Here is a 22028-nt window from a genome sequence, read left to right on the forward strand (position 1 = left end):
ATCTGACTGAGGGAGACCAGCCGATTGGCTGGAAAGCCCAGCGCCGGAAGGCTTGTCCTGGCCGGCGAGGGTGGCGTCCTCGGTCCGGTCAGGAGGTGGCCACCGGCTTCGGGGGAACCATCATGGCAGCTCGCACGGGCCACAGGGCCCTGAGAAAGGTGGTCTCGGGATGCTATGCGAAGTCGCTGGCAGCGGCTGGAGCCCTGGCTCCGGCGCAAGGGACTGCGCGGAACGTCAGGTAATACACAGTACGGGCGCCGCGACGAGAGTAGTTTTCTGCCGGGCCTGCTGATTTGGGGGATCGAGGATTTCTGGGGAGCCGGACCGGTTGTGTTTCCGCGTCTCTACAGGAAAAGGGACTCCTGCGTTGCGCCTTGAGGCACCCAGGCGCCGCGCGAATCACTCCAGGCTGGAGCTCGCCGGCCTGCCCCGGACGTCCGGTCTGTTTGTCGGTCGCTGAGCTCGCCAGAGGTTATGGGAATCGTCGACGGAGCGGCTCTGGCAGCTGGTAAAGCAGCTCAGCGACCGGTGCCTTTGGGCTCTTCCGGCCTCCTCCCCTACGGCCTACCGCCGCAGCTGTCGGAAAGTTTTAACTTTGCGGCGCAAGGTTTGCCGGCTCCTGGGCGCGTTGGAGTTTTGGCCCGGCAGTGGACACCTTTCTGTTTCTCCAGTGTCCCTGCTGGCCAGACATGCTCTCCCAATTTCTGGTAGAGGTCTTTGTCCCCACCTTTTAGTGCTTACAAAACGAAACATAGCCGAAGTAGGGGATTTAAGGTTTTTTTTCCACTGCGTTGTATTTAGAGGTTCTGTAACCTTGAGCTAGTCTGCTTTCCATTTTTGTGGTTGGTTCTTTCTTGGTAGGTGAAGGTGAAGACGTGACCTTTCACTAATGTAATAAATTATGCTTTAAAATTAAAGTTAGTGTTTTAAATAAATTGAGTTGTAACCAGAGATGGAGGGAGAAAGCATAAATCTGGTTGAGCTCTAAGACACTTAAATGAAGGATTTTTAAAATAGCAACAACACAGCCAACTCCATGTCTAATTTTTAGACAAATATTAATTGAAACTGATATAAAATCATCTCATATCGTTTACTCCTGCTTCAGGAAATAACCTGAAAAAGTAGTACTAAGCAAACTTACCTATTATACTTTAGATCTGCTTATATTACACTTATAAAATATTGGCTTGCAAATAGGAAATAAAAACTTTTGAGGAAAAATACAGTTGTTTTAGTGATCAAATTAGGGATTAAATTACAAGATATAACTATTTACTGTTTATGATAATGAAGTAGGGAGTTTATGCGTTCATTGCGAGGCTAAAGCATTAACAGATTTTGGCATTATAGTTTTTGAGATGTAGTATATTGGAAGATTAGTGATAAAACAGCTGTTCTTCATCTGGCAATTTTCATTTCATGGTTTAACTGTATATATATGACTGTAGGGCTCCTCATATTGTGGTTGAAGACACATAATTCTTGATAGTGTGTGAAAATAGATGTGCTGTCCAGGGCATTGTAACCATAGTATGCAAACTGATCAGTAAAACTATTAGCTTGCTTTTAATACAGGTATTTCTCTTATAATTGTAATCAGACTGTGTAAGGGTTTCTTTTTGGGGGGGACAATATTACATGACCCCTGGTACAAAATTCAAAACCATATACACATGAAAAGTGAGCTTCCTCTTCAACAATACATGCAAATTCACCTCTTGAGAAATAAGTGTCTTATCTGTTTGTAAATAAAGGTTTATCTCAGAGATGCTGCCTTTTCTGATAGCGATTCATCAGAAAATTTTTAATTGTGCACAGTATCTGCCACATAACTGGCTTTCAATAGTAGATGTTATCTATACAAAAGTGGGAAAAAGAAGTTAGACTGTTTCAACAGTTAAAGACATATAAAACCTGTCTCAGAAGGGAAATGGATGATTAAGCATTTTGTACACCAAACTTGGTTTTTGTAATTAATATGATTAAAAAGAACCCTAAATTACTTTTTGTGACTTCTTTCAAAGGAAGAAGCTAAATTAACTGCCTAATTATTTTATTTCCACTGTTCTTCATTTAGCAGAGTAACTCATTCAGTTTATTAATGTATACCTACTTTTATGTGAACTCTAGGTTTACTCAAAAATTTACAACAGGCTTCTTTTAGTACCTCAGCTTTTAAAATAAGGTTTGCATAACATTTAAAGGTTTAAAGGTTTTGGGGAATACAAAACCCCCTTATTCTCTCTAGGAGATCAATCTAAAATCTTTTTTTGGCTAGAAAAGGACGTCATAGATAGCTTTGCAATATGCTCTTATAAAATCAAATACTACTTTTGATGTCTTAGAAAACTTCACAAAACTTGCCTTACTACATTTTACCCATTTTTCATTTCTTGAAGCATTACTTATAGCTGGATACGTAAGAGTTCTAAATTCTTAAAAGGGGCCATTAAATTCATCCATATAGTTCATGTGTTTTATTCTTTTCTATTACACTTAAACAATTAGTCATGTGGCATTTAGCTTAGCCGTTTTCATTAGCCTCTATTTCATTGCTTCTGAAATAAGCCCATCCAGTTTTTATAAACAGTTTTAAATGTTCAAAAGCTTTTGCTCTATATTATGGGGCTCAAATTATCTCCCTCTAATTGGGCTTTTGTTTTACATTTTGGAGTCATATTCTGAAGTATGAGCCCTTATCTTCTGGCTGAATACTCCCAATTTTTTCAACCATTTTTGTTAAACTTGATTTTCTCTTCCCTCCCAGACAAACTGTAGGATGTCAGCATCTCAAATAAATTTTATTTACATATAAAACATATTCCATATATGGTAACATGAGATTTCACCAGACCACCCTATTTCCGTTTTAAAATAATTGGAAGACATAATTGATACAATGAAATTTCATTCTGTTACTTGGAGCTTGACTTAATGAAATATCATTCTTTTACTTGGAACTCTCATTGAGAATAAATTATAAATTGCTTTAGTCTGGCCAGTAATCCCCAGCATGATCCAGCTACAACCTGTCTCTAACATTATTTCATGGTCCTGTCCCTCTGTCTTGCTGTACTGCTGCTGCTCTTAAAGTCTTTTTTAGTCTCTGGATACTGCCAACCTCTTTCCCTACTACCTGGAATGCCCCCATCTTACTTCTCCCATATATGCGCATACACAAACACATAAACATTTCTTATGTTCATATATACCTATTTCTCTTTGCATGGCTAACTCCTCCTTCCAGTAACTATGTCTCAGCTGAAGTGGAACCTCAGAGGACTTCCCAGACTACCCTATCTAAAGGAGGTTCTAATGTAATTGCTTGTCATCACCCCCATTTCTTTTTTAGCATTTTTTTAAAATCCTCAACTAGAATGTAATCTTCATAAGGTTCTTGTTTGTTTTATTCACCATTATATCCCTACTGTGTAGCACAGGAGTGCAATTAAGTATATGAATTAATGCATGAATAGTAATATAAAATAGTTATTATTAATCTTATTAGGGAAAGGCTAAAAATATTTTTTAAAAGTACATCAGGCATCCATATTTAGAAATGTCTCAAACAATATTTTAACTACTTTGACAGATGTTTTTACATGTATGCACTGAAATGGAGATTGGAAGGTGAAAGAGAACAGAGCAATAGTTCTGTGGGGCTGAAACCTAATTTCAGGTCTCAGAATAGATCAAGAATTAAGGAACCCCTAAGGATCCAGCTGGGAAAACAATCTGAGTAGGTAAGATGAGTGTAAAAGAGACAGTGAAAATCCTAACAAGCATGTTGTAAGAACATATTGTGATAAATGAGTATAGAATGAAAGCCAACTTCCTGGGAAAGATCTTTTGTGCCAGAGGTTTCTAACCTAACTGTAAGCTATTATTTTTAGTTTTCTTTATAGTACTTAAGAAGCTTATTTTTTTATGTGTCTGTGCCTGTGTGTGTGTTTGTGTGTGTGTGTGTATTTTTTTCAGGAATATTCTAAGGCTGCAAAGCCTTTTAAATTGTGGTAGATATTACAATCTCTATAATTTGTGTTTCCTTCTCAATTTTCAGAGTCACTCTAAATCAAATAATTTTGTCTTTTTAGATATTTAGCTTCCTGTGGTATACCGATGAGCAGAACTCTTCCACTACATACCTCAATTTTGCCTAAGGAGATAAATGCAAGACCTTTCTTCAGAATTGCTGCACCATTAATAAACAAAAGAAAAGAATATTCAGAGAGGAGAATTATAGGGTTTGTATATAATAATAGTGCTACAAAAAGAGCTCCTTTGCAATTTTCTATAGAGTATCATGGCTCTTTTTTTCTGGATTTTGTTCTGACAGACTAACTCCAAAGCTTATTTTACTCACCCTATTTACTTATTCTTAGCCAGCTTCCTTAACATTCTCATGTTAAAATACTTTGTAATACAAACTGGTCTTACCCAGTGATCTCTTTTCCCGTTTTATTTTGTATAAACATATAATACTAGCTGCCATTTACTGAGTGCTTGTTAGGCATTGTGCACTATGCTGAAACAATTTCATTTAGCCCTCAAAAAAACCCTATAGAAGTATTTCAATTATGGATGAAAAAAGTGAAGATGAGAGGTTAGGCAACGTACCAGGGTCACATGGCTTACTATGTTCTAGAACTGATGTTTGAACAGAGTCCCCTTTCTGACTACAAAGTCCATCCCCTTGACCACTATGCTATACTGCTTTCTCAGTCATTGTAGACTACTTTTATGACAGTTAGCTTCCAGGCTGCAAGGTTTTGTACTTCCCGTGGGGCTTATTTTGGTACTTATTTCAAAGTGTCTGAAAACCTGCAGAGGGTAGATACCCCTTGTCCCCCATCCTACCCCTGCTATGGGCCTCACTTCATGATCATAAAGATTAATTTAAACATGTATAAAGACTCACTCTGTCATATTCAAGAAATACACATTTGTAACTTAGATTTTGATGTTTAAATTACTAATCATTTTGAGGCAAATTATGTTTTAACAGTGTTGAATCTTTATAACCAGTAATAATATGTATCTGGCTCTCATTATTCAGTTGTATCCATAGGTTGTTGGTTGTTTTTTCATTTAATCCCTGAGGGGTTTTTTGTTTAATTCATTTCTAGATAATTTGCATTTCTACTGTTTGCTACTGTTTTCTAACTGGTTCTCGTTAGTATAGGAAAAGTACTAATTTTTATGTTTCGTAACAGGCTACCTTACCGAATTCTGAATTGATTCTCTTCTGAATTGATAAACAAAAAAAATCGGTAATTTTACCTAATTGTTTTCCACATATATGCCTCACATATCACGAGCTGATTTAATTACTTTGACTAATATTTTCAGAATGATGTTACAAAATGACAACAGCATCTTTGTCTTATTTCTAACTTTAATGAGGATGCTTTTGGTATTGTACCATCTATGGAAGGAATCATATAATTTTTCTTCTTATGGCTTATTAATATGGCTATAATGATATAATTCTTAGTATTAAACCATCCATACATCCTTAAATGAGTTGCATTTGATTGTACTTTTTTATGTATTCCTGAGATTTTGGAATTTTTTGCCTCAGTACTCACAGGTGATGTTAGTCTTACAGATTTTGCTTATTTTTATTTACTTATTAGATTTTGTTTTCAATGTTCTTTGTCAGATTTGGTTTGTCAGGATATTGTCCTGGCTTACAAAAAGAATAAGAGGTTTCTTTGTGTTCTAGAATAGTTTATTTTCTTTTTAATTACAAAAACATTACATGTCTGCATAAAAGCTTAACAATACAGAAGTATATATACTGAGTCAGTCTGTTTCACTCCTACTTCTTTTTCTTGAGTTAATGACTGTTAATTGTTTAATCTGTTTCCTTCCAAGACTTTAAAAATATATTTGATTACATTTTATTAACACTATTATGTTAGGAAAAAATACCAAATATTCAAAGTTAAGGAAATACTTAATCTTAAGTATATCTACAGTATATACTTAAATTTTTCTTAAATAGACAATACAACCACTCTTCTGCTTTTCATATAATGTCATGTACTTTTTGCATATGACCATATAGTATAAACCTCTTTGCTCTATATATTTGATCATAATTCTTTTAAATAACTGATAGAGTTCCATACTATGAGTGTATCATAATTTGTGAATCATTTATTATTAAGCATTTATTAATATCCATCCACTGATTTAGGTTGCTTCCATTTTTTTCTCTCATATTCTCAAGTTTTAAATGCTGGCCTCTAATGAAAAAATATAAAAACCATGTCTACAAGCCAGATCCAGCCTGTAGTATGCAAAATTATGATATCTGCTATATACATATATTTAGTTCCATTTTATTTCCTGTGTTGTTTTGAAGTCATTGATTCCAGAATGTAGTTCATGTGTGAGAAATGATTTATTGCCTCTTATACAATAAGTTTTATTCATACTCTATTTAAAGTATATGTATACTATGTAACTAGTTGCAGTTTACACCTCTCCTTTTTTTTTTTTTTTTTTAAGATATTCTATGCAGGAAATGTATGACGTAGTATCAGGAATGGAGGATTACAAACATTTTGTTCCTTGGTGCAAAAAATCAGATGTAATATCAAAAAGATCTGGATATTGCAAAACACGATTAGAAATTGGATTTCCACCTGTATTGGAGCGCTATGTATCAGTAGTGACCTTGGTGAAACCACATTTGGTAAAGGTAATGGTTTTGGTTTTTGTTGTTTTTAAATATTCCCCAAACATTAATCCAATAGGTTATAGTATATAATAGCTTAGAAAGATTTCCCTAAACTAATAGGAGGGAAGAAACAAACCATTTATTCTATCTCCTAATTATTATTTAAGACAGTATTAATATTGTTTTATTCAAATAGAAATTTGACTAGAATATGAGAAAGAGAAGCTTTTTCTTTATCCTTCTGTTGAGGACTACTAATGCACAGAAAGGACTGGATCAGACAAGTGAGAAATCTTTTAATTTAATCTTTACATTATTTTTTCTTTTTAAGTTAAGGAAGGGAAAGTAGTGAGAGTATAAGAAAGGTAGAAAAGATATGTGGAGAAATAAACATTGGTGAATGGTCTTGCCATATACCAGGTACTGAATGCCAACTACTGTTACATGCCTCATGTGAATCATCTTACCCTTGTCAAAGGAGGATAAATGTATATAAAAAGGTACTCAGACTTAAACACACAGAAAGGCAGAATTTCATACAATACCCATTTCTTTTGATTTCTTAGAGTGTGGTGACTGAAGACTTAAAGCTTGAGTTGTGTTTTTGCCCACAGGATTTACTGGTGATAACATTTCTTGGTAATTGGCCAGAGCTAAATGCCATCATCAGTTCTTTGCCAGGTTTTGAAGGAGGTGCATCTCTTATACCAGAAAGAGTATAATGTTTAGTGAAGCTGAGACCTTGGAGTCCACCCTAGTCTCACTCTCAAAACTTGAACTCCACTTAAAAGGCTGTGTCCCACTCTGGGACTTTGCCATTATTACAGATATGTTCACCTGTTTGCCTAATAGTTTTGGACATTTTACCTACTACACTGCACTGTCTCTCTTATAACAATTAACATTTATTGAGCTCTTTGTAGTGCTTCCGCAGATCTTCACAACATTTAGTCTTTAATCTCCACAACAGCCCTTTGAGATTCGAATGTTGTTATTCTCCATCTTATAGCTGAGCAAACTAAGGCTTAGAAGAGAACTTGCCTAAGGTTACACAGGCAAGACTCTAGTTCAGTTTGTCTAGTTCAGTCTGTCTGACACCAGTGAATATTCCTGTAATTGTAAAAATTTTTTGTTTACTGACTTCAGTCTCTTACCATTTAATCTTAATATATTATGCTGCCTCTATCTGAAAGAACACTAAAAAAAATATCTCATTTTCTTCCCCTGGCTCTTTCCTTCCGTGGCTTCTTAACACATACAGGATAAAGTCAACTGCTTTACCATTGCTCATAAGCCAGTTGCTCCCCCCCAACACAATCTACACTTAATATTCAGGCTATACCATACATCTTAAAAGTTACATGAATCACCATAAAGTACTGATTCCACAGCCCTGTGCCTTTGCATATTGTTCACTCTTCTACATGTAAGGAACTTCTTGCTTATTAATCCTTCTAGTGTTCCCTTTCCTTTCATACAGGTGAGTCCTACCTCAGTGATTCCTCTGGGCCTTGTAAATAATTCATTTATTTCTCTTACCACTTTATAGTATAATTTACTTCTTCATCTATATTTCTGCTTGAGGGAATGGGGTTCCTCTTTTTTCCATCTTTGTATCCTCAGCACCAATACTACAATGATGGGAATCTGAGGGCTCCTTGCTTATAAAGGTCTCATCTGTGTTCTTGGGTTATTGCAGATCCAGAGATGTTCATAATACTCTCAGTGACTTTCAATACTGCCGAGGAGGAAGGAAACTGTATTAGGAAAAAAGCTCTTCATAATGTATTAGATGATCATTGCTATCTCAGTTTTGTGAGGAAGGGAAGTTAAGAACCTCAAACAATTCACACTACCTGTGTCATTGATGCCAAAACTATTTTTCCATTAAGATGAGCCACCTCCAGCAGACTCAGACACTCCAAGAATGAACTAGTGGTTACCAAAGGGGAGGGGTATGGGAGGGCGGGTGGGGAGGGAGGGAGAAGGGGGGACTAAGGGGTATTATGTTTAGTACACATGGTGTGGGGGATCACAGGGAGAACAGTGTAGCACAGTGAAGGCACATAGTGGATCTGTGGCATCTTGCTGCACTGATGGACAGTGACTGTATTGGGGTATGGGTGGGGACTTGATAATATGGGTAAATAGAGTAACCACATTGTTTTTTTCATGTGAAACCTTCGTAAGAGTGTATATCAATCATACCTTAATAAAAAATTTTTTAAAAAAGATGAATCAGGTCTGAGGATCTAATGTTAGACATGTTGAGTACAGTTGTTCACACTGCATTATATAATTCAAATTTTCTAAGACTAGAACTTCAATGTTATCACGAAATATGTATATATACACACATAAAAAAAAAAGATGAGCCACCTCGCTTAATGTACTAATTTGTGGTTTGAAGGTATATTGAGAATAACACACAACTACATATGCGGTTTTCAGTTGTCCCTGGGTTTAGGTTCTAGTTTTTAATATCTAATACACAAATGTGACATGTAACAAAAAATTATACAAAGGGGTCATCAACCAAGAGAGTCAATAAGGCCCAGAATATAATACATTTTCTGTGAATTATTGGCTGCCCCAAATGTGCCTGTGACTTAATGTATCAGTAGTTCTAGTCTACACTAGGAATGGCCAGAATCCCTTGAAAGTTTTCCACAAATTTAATAGAGGCAATAGTTCCGTGAGTCTTAACTGCCTGGTTCACAGTATAAACATTGTATATGGCATAGTTTGTGTGGTCTGGGTCAGTTTAATCAGAACAACCAGTTGTAGGTCACGATCAGAACACCTTCTGTGTTCAGTATCTCTGCTGTTTGGAATGAAGTCTTCGGCAGTATTCCCCCTGTCAGAATATACCAGTAAAAAACATGTGTCTTGGACTACGTTATCAGTATGAGTACCACACTGCCACAGTTTGTGACAAAGTAGTCAGAGGAAGATGCTGTTGTAGTGAGTATTCACAACCATTGTTCCTCTTTTATTGTTAAATTTCATATAAGCTTCTTACATAATTTGTAAGGAAGAGTAGGATGTATTACCTTAAAGTTGGTTAACTGAAATAGTAAGATTTTTTTATAGACTTTGGATGCTCTTGAAAAGTAAATGGCCATTATAGAACTATATATAAAGCCAACAGAAGAAAACTTTCACTAGTCCCAGTAACTTAGCATAAGGTGACTAAATTCAGCTATTAAAGTATTTGTATTTTGATGACTTTTTTCATCTCTAAGTAAATTTTAAAACTTCTGACTGGTTTCCATTTTAAAAATTAGTATTTTTTTGATACTTAATTCAAAAGGGTTTAGATGAAGAGGAAGTGAAGAATAAACTGCAAGTAGATTTCTAGCTCTTTGGTTCCCAGGTTTGAGCTATCTGTGGAGAGATCCAGATACAGTCAGAGAAATAAAACTGTGTTCTGTGTTTAGAGAGGCTATAGCTGGGGAAGAAGAATGACTCCATTTACTTGGGGAAAAAAAGAGTTTACCTATGCAAGTCGTTACTTTGCTGATCCGTAGTGTATAGCCTCTGAGCAGAAACACACTAAACCTTTGAGGGCAGTTCACATAGGAAACCTTTCACATAGGAAAGGGATAAGAGGGGCTTGATCATTTATTGGTCCCAGGATATGCCAAAGGAGTTGAAAATTTAAGGCTTAATTGAGGAGGAAGGTCTAGATGAAACAGGATTTTAACAAGTGGTTTGCTGCTGAGGGAAAGTGATATGTATTCTTAAGGTCAGTTGTCTACGAGTAAATAAGGTCCAGGTAGCATCATCTTACAACAGTAAAAAGAGAAGATGAAGTTCATTCAGGGTGATAAAAAGTCCTGACAATGGAATAGTGACTATGGTTCTGGCCATCATTTTTCACACTGCAGGAGGCAACCCTTTTCATGTGTCTCTATCAGCATTTTTTTAATGATATAAAGTGGGAAATATAAAGATGCACTGCACGTAGTATCGCTAAGTATTGTGTTTCAATATGTACACATGAGCACTGAAGAGATCAGAGGTCAGAAAGCAGTGGGTCAGGGACTTGGGTCAGAGCCAGACTTTCCAGAAAATTAGAACTATAGAAACTTCTAGAAATAAAAAATAGCAAGTGAAGGAAAGACTAAATATGATTGGCAGAAGATAAATTGGGGGGTCGGAAAGAAAAATTACAGAATTGTGCTTGGGATCTGTGCCATATACATTATGATTTCGCTGTGGCTAAATGTTTTAGCCATCTCACAGTGATAGTGTAAAATAGGTATTCTGCTCATTTTACAGATTAATAAGTAAGTATGCTACAGGGAATTAATTACCTTGTTCAGCATCACTTTTAAGTGGCAGAGTTGGAAATAAAACTTCCAGAAAATCACTCCCTATTCTGCGGTTGGAGTAGAGAACTCTAAGTAACATAGTGGGTGATAACAGTAGAAAAGAGAATGACTGGCAACTTTGAGAATTCCCACGGAAAAGAAAAAGGCTTAATACTGGCAGGAGGTCACTTCCTGGCACCAGGCTAAAAATGAGATGTTTCCCTCACCTGTGATGTAATCTATAAAAATACTCAAAGAAATCATCCTGAGTCATAGATTCTAGGCAATCTGAATGATATTAATACTGTGGGCTTTTGTTGCTGTTCTAGGCATCCTGTACTGATGGGAAACTTTTCAATCATTTGGAGACTGTTTGGCGTTTTAGCCCAGGTCTTCCTGGCTACCCAAGAACTTGTACCTTGGATTTTTCAGTAAGTCTCTAATAATAGGATGTATTCACTACTGCTAGAATACTGACATAACTCTTCTGAGCAGAAATGGAAACTGTAAATTTAAACCTTTTAATTATCACTTTTCCTGCAAAAGTAAGTTAAAATGCTCACATAGCCCTTGATTTGTTCCAAATACCAGGTGAAGTTGGTAAAGAAGGAATAATCCATTTATTAGAACCCAAATACCATAATAATCTTATATGCATACTGATTACTGAAAAAAGTTTTTTAAAAAATCTCAAAGTTCTTAATATTGAACACTTTTTTCTGTTCTAACTTTATATTAAAGAAAGGTAATGAATCTGTTTTTATGTCTGATTTTTGAAACCTTGAATAATCATTCTTTCTCTAAGTCCATAGGTTAGAAGATACATGCTATGACCTTCACTACCAGCTTAATAAGTTTAGTAACACCAATTGAAATCTGCACCTTGATCTGCATCTTATGATGCAGAAATAAAGTGCAAAGGGGAAAAATATGTTTTTAGAATCTAGGGACTATGGTATTTTTTTGGTCACATCACCTTAGCTATAGAAAACTTAAAGCCACCTGAGGTTTTTTCTTTGCCAACAGATAATATATGAGTTTTCTCTGTATTTGCAACTCAGGTATTACACTTTAATTTGGGGCATAATTTAGATTTAATTACTGTATGTTCTCAGCTTTTGAGTTGCTTTCATTAAAAAAATTAGTGGACATTAATGAGACAATGGGAAATTTGAATAAGGCTTATATAGATTAGATAGTAGCACTATTATGTGGTGGTATTAATTCCCTCTGTTAATTTCCTGGTTTTAATAATTAAACTGTGGTTATGTAAGACAGTAAAGTAGGGGAATCTGGGTGATGAGTGTATTACAGAGAAGTCTTTATACTATTTTTGCAACTTTTTTATAAATCTGAAATTATCCCAGAATTAAAAATTGAAAGTTTAAAAGTTAGTGGATATTTGGGCCTTAAAATACTATTTTTCAAACCAGTTGCCTTGAATTCTATTTTGAGGAACTATAAATGAAGTTCTGAATCATCATCTACTTTAATATTGAATCACCTACCTATCTGTCTTGTGAATTAATTTCATCTTCCTGCTGTACCTTCTCATGGGACTACCTATCAAGAAGAATTACTTTCCTTACTTAATTTCCTTTTGGGAGGTAGGATAGATCTAAAAGGAGGACATTAATAACATGCTAGAGTGATAAACGTGGTATTCAACAAAGCTTTTTTCCATAATAAAATCAGGCTCTTTGCCTTGAAATGAGATTGGCCTGGTTTACTAAAGCACATGCCAGCAATTGTGCTTACTTCAGTAAGATTCCCTTTTCTGAGGGGTGTTAAAAATCTCACCTAGATAATACCAGCACAGCTCTGCTAGACACTGGGCCAAGTAGTCCTTTTCACAGTGTGAACACCACTACCCTAAGTAGCGATTGAGTAAAAGAAAGACCTTCCTAAAATAATCGTTAATACTTTCCTACAGATTTCTTTTGAATTTCGCTCATTTCTACACGCTCAGCTTGCCACATTGTTTTTTGATGAGGTCGTAAAGCAGATGGTAGCTGCCTTTGAAAGAAGAGCATCTAAGCTGTATGGTCCAGAAACAAATATACCTCGGGAATTAATGCTCCATGAAGTTCATCACACGTAAAGGGAAAAAAGAACTGGTCGTCTATTTGTAACTTTATTTACTTTTAGGAAGTGCTTTCATCATTTGCTTTCAAGTCAGACAGCATTTGTCAAATCCATCTTTGATTACAAACCTGCACCATTGAAAATTTGCACTTGGAATATGGAACCATGTGTACATAGAATTCAATCAAGTGTAATTATAAGTAATATGCACATTAGCATGTTAACAATAATGGGATGTATTCACTGTTGCTAGAATACTGACATAACTCTTCTGAGCAGAAATGGAAACTGTAAATTTAAACCTTTTAATTAACACCTTACCTGCAAAAGGTAAGTTAAAATGCTCACACAGTATATTATATTAACCGTATCATGTTTAAGTTATTAAATTCAGACTATTTTTAACTTATTGTCATAGGGCCTGCCTCATGGCTTAGGATATTTGAGTAATCATCAGATATTTAAAGTAAAAGCTGTGACTTAAATATACTGTTATTGAAGGTTCCCTGACACTTTTCTTATTTTGAAATTCTTATGGATAGTAGTAATTCAGTGCCACAGTGAGGTTAGCTGCCAGATAAACTGAATATTTTTTTGGTAAGTGGTCCAGAGCTTTAAGCTACTTTTCTCATAGTTTGCAACCGTCTCCCAGATACTTTGCTCTTTTAATAATGCTGATTGTATGTCAAATTTTGTCTACAAAATGGGGCAAATGAAGATAAGTTGGTTGATACATCTCCAGCACCATTCATCCCTCTTTTCTATTTATTGTGTGTACTCACTTTCAATGTTTTCCAAACTGATACTTCTGTAAATAAATCAGTGTAACTTAATAAAGTTAATTTGTTTATTTTTTGTATGGTTACTTTGGTTATTGAAGTTCTCTTGTATTAATTATTTCAATGTATACTTACATAGACATGGTAAAGTTTAATTATAGCATTTGTTGTCTTAAAAACGCTTTTGAAGAAACAAATCTGGGCAAAATTCAGTCATCCTTTAATCAATATTGATCTTCCCTCATTTCACTTCATACCCATAACTCTTATATTACCCTTCCAGTCATAGTGCTATTAACTTTGTTTCCTGGGATCAAAAAGGGATTTCAGCAATTAGTTTTGTGCATAAAAGCATGTATGTATCAACTTATTGAATGAATCTGAGTACCTGCTCTCTATCAGGTGCTGGTCACACATTGTACTCATGGAACTTGGTTGTGCTTTCACGTAGATGAAGCAATAGCTTTCTACTTAGAGATGAGGTATCTTTCCCAGAGCATAAGTATTTTGCATATAATTGTGTACCTTGTAAGTAATTTTTTTTAATGGCAAAGACTCAGATACTTTATTTTTCCCCTGTACAGTACTACTTTTGATGGAATTAAGAACTTACACTTTACCACTGCTCTTATACATGCCATAGGTGAAGTCTTAGGTACAGAATCTAACTTATGGTTGGGATGTGACTGGGTTGACATTATGATAGTTTGTAGATTGTGTTTTGGTGAGGGAACCCAAGAATATCCAAATATTGCCTTGATGTAGCCATCCATTTGAACCATGAGGTTCCTCAAGTGTGGTCAGAACCCAGGTCACAATAAGTTGTAGAGACAGAGTGCAAACCCAGGCGTTCTGGCTACAGTATCTGTGCTCTTGTGTTTTACTTACCTAGTACAACGGTCTGGAGGCCATGATCTGTGGACTTAAAATTTGGCATTATGCTTTCCATATCTTAAGAGGGAAAGTACCATGGTACAAACTTGAAGTGGCATCTGGTTATTGGAACCTGAGGGGGAACCCTGATGAGATGAGACTGCTAGATCAGATTTTTCTCTTTGTGGAAAGAAACTCAGAAACTTTCTTGGTTTTGGCATGATTGCGTGAGGGCATGAAGTTTGCAACTACCTCTGCCATCTTTTCACTCGGAGAAAAGAGGCAATAATTCCAGAGAAGCCAACTCAGTACTCTAACATGAAAGGTTGAATTATTAGGCCTTTTAGTTATCCACTTTGCTCTCGGTTATTTAAGATAGCAGACTTCTAATGTTTAAGTCATTTAAAGTTAGGTATTCAGTTACTTGCAGCCACCTCTCTATCCTGCTCCAGGCTGAACTGGTTGTTCTCTAGGCTGTTGTTAACTGTAATCTTAGGGCATTACTACAGTCATCCTAGGATTTCTCTTCACCTCTCTCTCTGGGGTTCCCTATTTCCTGAATCTTTCGGCTTCCCCCTTTTTTGATTTATTCTTAAAATGCTGAGGAAATCCCCTACTGGCTTTCTGAGAAAGGGCAAGTGGGAGCTAAATTTTTAGAATCCATGAGTGTCTGAATATGCTGCTGTTTTATACTCACAACTAATTGAGTATATGGAACTCTACATTAAAAATAATACACACACACACACACACATATACCCTGAATTTGAAGATCTGACTTTATTGTATTCTGGCATCCACTGGTACTCTTCTAGTAATCTAATGCCATTCTTATTCCCAGTCCTTTGTGTGTCATTTTTTGTTTCCTTTGGTCTCTGGAATCTTTTAAAATTTCTTTTTCTTGGATTCCCCGAAATTGCCGCCCCATTGCCCCCTCATAATTAATTGTGCTGGGCACCCTGTGGGCCCTTTCAATCACAGGCTCCTTTCCTTGATTTGTTTTGTTTCCTCTTATCCATATTCTCTGGTTCTCTCATTCAAGAATCCCTAATTAGGCATTCTACCTCTTGTATTAAATCTTTACTAATATTTTTCCTGTTTTCCATGCTTTTGTTCTGCCTTTTAGATTTCAAATCTACCAGACCTTTATGTTAATTTTTTTATTTATTTATTTTTTATATTTACCATAGTTTTTAATTCCCAAGTTCGTTTTCTAATTTTTCTTTTTATAGCTTCCTTGTTTTATAAAAACGAGATCTAATCTTAAGACACTATGATTTATGTAAAGGTCCCCCTAGGTTCCTTCTGGGTTTTGCTATCCTCTTTCAAGTTGAAGATGTCCTCAACTGTCTAAAATTTCTTGTTTGTCCAGTAATACTTGAAAGCAACATACTAGATAATGGGGAATGTAATAACCACAATGTTGCTCATGTGAAACCTTAGTAAGATTGTATATCAATGATACCTTAATTAAAAAAAAAAGAAAGGTACTAAAAAGTTCATTGGAATTAAGCGGGGCATATTGACTGGTAAATTTCACCATAAGGTGATTAGGTGAGCCAGTCTTCATTGGGGACTCGCAAGTGCAGAATCTAGACATTGGAATGTGTTACTTAATAGTTCTCTTTTATTCTTAGTACATACAACCTATGATCACTTTGTTTTGTTTTTTTTTAAAGGTAGTCATTTCTCAATCATTTCTCATCTTTCTTTGCTTTTAAGATGAACTGAATTTCTGTTCAGGATTATGTCCCTTGATATTGTTACCAGATAATCTCCAAGGTGTCCAGCACTGTTATCAGGAGCATCAGAGTTCTCTCTGCTTTCAGAAAGCAAAGACAAATGACTGTTCTTAGCCTCTGTATCTACCCAGCAGAACGAGATTTGTACCTTTTCACCAAAGAAATCTATCATCTAGCATCAAAGAATGAAAATCACTCAAATTCTGAGGAGACATACCTTTTCTCCATCTTGTTTTTTTTTAATACACAATATTTTTCTTTACTAGCAGAGACATATCATGATTTTCCCAAGTCAGTCATACTGCTAAAAGTTTCCACTCAATGACTCAAGGCTACAGAGAAGCCACAGAGAGGGCTTTTTTTAATATACCAAAGTATGCTTCTTGCAAACTTTACTTTCATTTCTGGAGAAGACCTTTTCTTTGAAATAACACATATCCTATCTGAGATAAATTGGTGTTTAAACACTAAGAGGCAATTTTGTTTTAAAGCTTCTATAATACATGACAACAAACATATACAATACCCTCTTGTCTCATAATAAATGCAACTTGTTCTGTATATAATTTGAATGAAATTTTATAATTTTGCTTTAAAATTGTCAGACTGTGAATAACCTAATTAATTCATGGTTGACTATGATTTCTAGACAGCAACCAAGCATACTCAGAAATTTTTGCTCTATTAGTCTAATTTAGAAATTGTTTTGAAGTGTAGTGGAGTTGTTTTAATACTAAATTTAACAATTAATTAAGTTGACCTAATATCAAACTTGGTATTGATTTAATTAAATATTCATTAACGTTAATTTGGTGGTCTCTTTTGGAATTTTGATGCTATTTTTTAAATTTCAAATATTTTTATAGATCTCTAAGATGCTCATAGGCCTAGGGGTTGTGATTTTGAATGCTGAAAAAATAAAATGAATCTGATCATTGCTGTGATCATTTTGCTGTGACCACAGAAAAAGAAGATCAGCTGTATGCAAAACTCTACCCTGAGAGTAGAAATTCTTTCTATCCAGCTTTCCATGGAGCTTTCTTCTCAGGAGGCACCTAAGACTTATAAAGCTTTCCATGAGTCCCACTGTCCTATAATCATGGAGCAAGATCCTAGCGTTTTTGGAAGGGTCAGATAGTAAAACTACTGATGCTAAAGTAATTGTTAATTCATTTCAGGAATACTAGAATTCTGGTGAAGACTTAAAAACCAGAGAGAAGCGAGGCAGCTATGTGATGGGTAGAATTTATGATCCAGTGTTGGACATGGAGAACTACAGGACCCATTGTTTAGAAGAGAATCACATGCATATGGAGTTAGGAGTGCCCTCTGTATGCTTTCTCTATCTGACTACCTGGGATTTCCCTTGTCTTCCACTTTCTTATGTAGAGAGAATATAAATAAAACTGCTTATCACATAGGGATGCCCGAGATGCTGCAATATATGGTTGGCTCCTTACACAACAACATAGCATAGCAGAGCATTAACAATTTTTATTTATTTTTTATTTGACAGCCTCCATCATTCTAATGTACAATTTCAGAAACACCCTTAGGATCTTCATCACTTCAACTAAATATGAAAATGTACTTTTGTTTTAAAAAAATACTTTATTTCACATTAAAAGAAAATTAAAGTATGTGTGTATGAAGCAACATATCTTACCTATCTAATAAGTAATATGTGCTTCTTAATTATCTTTAAAATCATTGCATAAAGAAAATCCATCTGCCAAGATATTAATTTGAAAAGACATACCATGATTTGTATCAGGATCCGATGTATATCACCATGGGGAGAGAAATTTCACTTTGTGTCACGGTATCAAAAATAGAATAAACAAACAAAATAGATTAATATCCCTTCATCACTGGATATTAGAAATGAATACATGACAAAAACCATTTCACCTATTTTTGAAACATGTTACACTTTGTTTCTAGCAAAATAAAGGAGAATCCTGGCTCAGATTTTCTATGTCACTACCTTATTAACGTGAAAACTTCCTAATAAGTGAAAATTAAAACTGGACATGACACTAGTGACATGTCCTCTTTATACCATGGTTTTTGTGGTTTGTTAAAGAACAAACTATCCTGAGACAAAATATGACCAGATGTTCTAATTTTTATGGTCCTGATACCATGTTCTGTTTCAATAGTCATGGTCTTTGTGCTTCTGCCTTGAACCACTCATTGCCCATTATAGGCAAATCACAGACCATACATGGTCAAATCCACTGCGGCTGGAGATTTCAGTCTGATCTCCAGTAACAGTCATGTCTTTTCACCCTGCAGCAGAACTTCTGGAGATCTCTAAGACCCATTGGGGAAGTGAGGACATGAAGTCAAAACTATTTTCATAAAAATACTAAGTAAGGTGTTATTTGCCTTTCTCACTGTACTGACAAATGCACTGAGAGTCCAAAAACAATGAGGGATAAATGTGCTGCTGTTACCTTAGCACATCAAAGCTACAACATCAAGCTGTACTAGTAATCATGTATTTTTCACTGCTACATAGACTTGGCTATTTGGTAGAGATTTTCTCAGAAATGAATGAAGTGAGCTTATTGCTTTAATGCAACAACTGACAGAATTTGTTGACAATGATAAATTTGAGCTGTCAAGCAAAAATTTTGAAAAGCTTGTATCCACCACGGTGAGCTTGACAGCATCCTAATACTTCAAGGACTTATGATATCAGTGGTGATATTAATTAATGTGTTGTATTGATTTTTATAGTAAAATGTGTCAACATATGGAAGATTTGCATGACTTAATGAACTGATATTTTCTAAAGCATGATCTTATAAATCATGCATGGGAAAAAGATCCATTTAAAGTGCAAGTTAGACCAATGGATTTTAATGTAACAGAACATGATGAGTTTACGGACATGTAACCAACCCTTATGAAACTGCTATTTGTTGAGTTTGGAAAGAGTATAAACGAATAATATCCACAATTATAAGAAAAGGCTATTAAAATATCCTCCCTTTTCAATTATGCATCTATACAAAGCCAGATTTCCTTCATATATTTTCACCAAAGCAATATATCTGATTGAATCCAGAACTGATTCAGTACAAAGCAGATACAAGAAATCTATGTCCTATTAAGCCAGACATTAAGGAGATTTGCAAATATGTAAAACAATCTCAATCTGCTGAGCACGTGTTATAGTTTTCGAAAACATAGTTATTTTTCATGAAAAAAATGTTAATTCTGTTAATATATAAATGGCTTATTATCTTAATGAATAGATAATTTTTTAATTCACGATTTAATTTCTAATATGAGAAATATTGTTAAACTTAACCCACAAAAAAGAAAAGCTCTTCAGGATTCTCAATAATTTTTAAGAACATAAGGGGTCCCGAGACTGAAGAGTTTGAGAACTGTTTGTTTATATGAACTGTGAATCCCCAAAGAGTTTTCTGAAAAAGGTAACTTTTTATACAACAGATTTGCCAGTGGAGTTATTTAAAACACAAAACTTGAAATCAAAGAAAATACCATGAAATGTGGGAAAAACTTTGAAACTCCAGGAGATCTGAGAACCACCAATTTTTAAATGCTGTCCTAGAAAAATCTCAATAGCAATGTCCAAGAAAAGCTATTGCCTGCCCATGAGACCTGAGGGAAGACATCTACATTCTCAGGGCATTTTTTTCATCACTTATAATAAGAAGCAAACTCCAAGATTCATTCATTGATTCTTTAATATTTACATATGAAATCTGTTGGGATAATTGCCACGACTTCAAAAATATTTTTGATTGATCATAAACTAGTTGAAAAAGGTCACACTACTTTTAAAACACCTTTCTGGCTTGCTTTTTTGTGCATTTTCTGTAACAATGCTGGTAGGATTATGCACAACTCAAGTTTGCTATTTGCTAAAATTCTATGAAATTGTTGGCAAAACTTTCTGTAATAAATGGTTAAACATGGCAAAACTATATTTTGAAAAATTAAATTTATGGGGCTGGGGGTAATGGTCATCTGTCATTTCCACCTGTCCAGAATCCATTGACTCTTTTTTTTTTTTTTCTGGAACAGTAGTTTGAATTTACTTTGGAGATAATATCAATAATCTCAGTTTTTATGGTTCCATTGCAGGTGCTGCCTGAACTCCAGCTGCAGAAGTAGCCATGTGACTCAGGTCCATCCAGTCCATCATTCTAACCCCTTGGCCTCACTGATTGGTTCAGGGGTGTACATGTGATGCAAGTCAGTCAATGAGAGCTGTCTTCATACTTTGGCTAGAGGTCTTGAGAAAGCTTTATTTTTGAAAGAGGGCTGCCACCCTCTCATCCCGTATTAGCTGAACGACCATGGACGATTTACTTGACCTTTCTAAGCTTCTGTTTGTCCACAGGTAAAATGGGAGAAATAAGTGTACCTGCTTTATAAAATTATTGTAAGAATAAAAAAGATACCTCAGTGATGTGCATGTAAAGAAATGTTGCTAGTTTTACTATTAAAAGATGAATATGATCTTTCATCTCCTCTTCTAATATCATAGAATCTAAACTGCTTCCTCAGTGGGACACATGGTTCAGCTTACATAATTAGGTCATCTCTAGTCTTGCAGCCGTCATAGTGCATTGAGTTCTCTTAAAGTTCTGCACCTCTTCTTTCATTCTAGGAGCTAAATCATGCCACTCCACTCTGTCTGGTGTTCATATTCCTTCCTGCTTCCTTCCCTTTCCTTCTATACTAACCTGTATGCTCTGTGAGGACAGGCTTCCCTGTGTATCTCATTCCACACTGTATTTCTCCTGAGAAACATCATAACTGATCCCTGGTAAAGATTCACGAAGTGCTTATTGAATGAATTATTTTAAACCACATTTTAAGGAATGAAGCCAGTGTAAGATGAATTATTTATACATTTCTCATTAAAAAAAACTTATCCTCCATTTCTTTACCTTTCTCAAGTATCCAAAATACAGAACAGACTTCTGTTGATTTTAATGTTTAAAAAAAAGAGGAAATTGCAGTGCCTGTCTTGGACAGTAGATGGCAGTGCAAATATTACTTGACATGTATCCTCTTCGGTTTACAAAGATTCCAGAATGAGTCCCTGTAAATGTCCAGCATAAGTCTGAACCTTCTTCTTTATAATGTCTTTAGTGGTTTTTCACCGAAACAGGCATTCTTTGTGAATACTATCGGTGCATCGTACCTGCAGCTGCCAACTAGGACTAATGTCAGGGAGGTCTCCTGGAGGCACAAGGTGGGGCCAGGTTCCTTGCCATGAAAGACACAAGGGGCTGGCACTACCGTCAGAATTTGAGCCTGCACATTGTGATCATGGTTCTTAACAAGGATTAATCTATTGAGAGGCAAGTAAAATGAAGGCACCTTCTGCATTTTCTGAATTGCTTATGCCTCGTTAATTATTTTTCCCCAAGAGAATCAGAGTAGTTGGATATTTAGAATTTCTTCAACAAGAATGAAATTACTAAACAGTTATATTCTTTCCAACAGTTTTATGGTGTAGTATAGGATATAATCTCAGGGGCTATGCCCA

The 22028-nt window shown here is 35.5% G+C and overlaps 2 protein-coding genes across 6 annotated transcripts in view; one reads left to right on the top strand and one right to left on the bottom strand.

Annotated features, from left to right (window-relative positions):
* SF3B1 (splicing factor 3b subunit 1) overlaps positions 1–22028 on the bottom strand; it is a 117588-nt gene that overhangs the window by 73317 nt on the left and 22243 nt on the right. The gene's annotated exons all lie outside the window — the stretch shown is intronic.
* COQ10B (coenzyme Q10B) lies at positions 49–20656 on the top strand. Of its 2 annotated transcripts, none has more exons than XM_073218509.1 (5): positions 49–238; positions 4098–4247; positions 6520–6712; positions 11337–11438; positions 20612–20656. In XM_073218509.1, exons 1-5 carry the CDS (start codon positions 123–125, stop codon positions 20639–20641), a joined length of 591 nt encoding a protein of 196 aa, XP_073074610.1. In that variant the 5' UTR covers positions 49–122; the 3' UTR covers positions 20642–20656. The 2 variants fall into 2 exon arrangements, with proteins under 2 accessions (XP_073074610.1, XP_073074609.1); XM_073218508.1 differs by lacking the exon at positions 20612–20656 and adding an exon at positions 12941–13947.

The sequence above is a fragment of the Manis javanica genome, chromosome 12, assembly GCF_040802235.1.
Source record: "Manis javanica isolate MJ-LG chromosome 12, MJ_LKY, whole genome shotgun sequence".
NCBI lineage: Eukaryota > Metazoa > Chordata > Mammalia > Pholidota > Manidae > Manis > Manis javanica.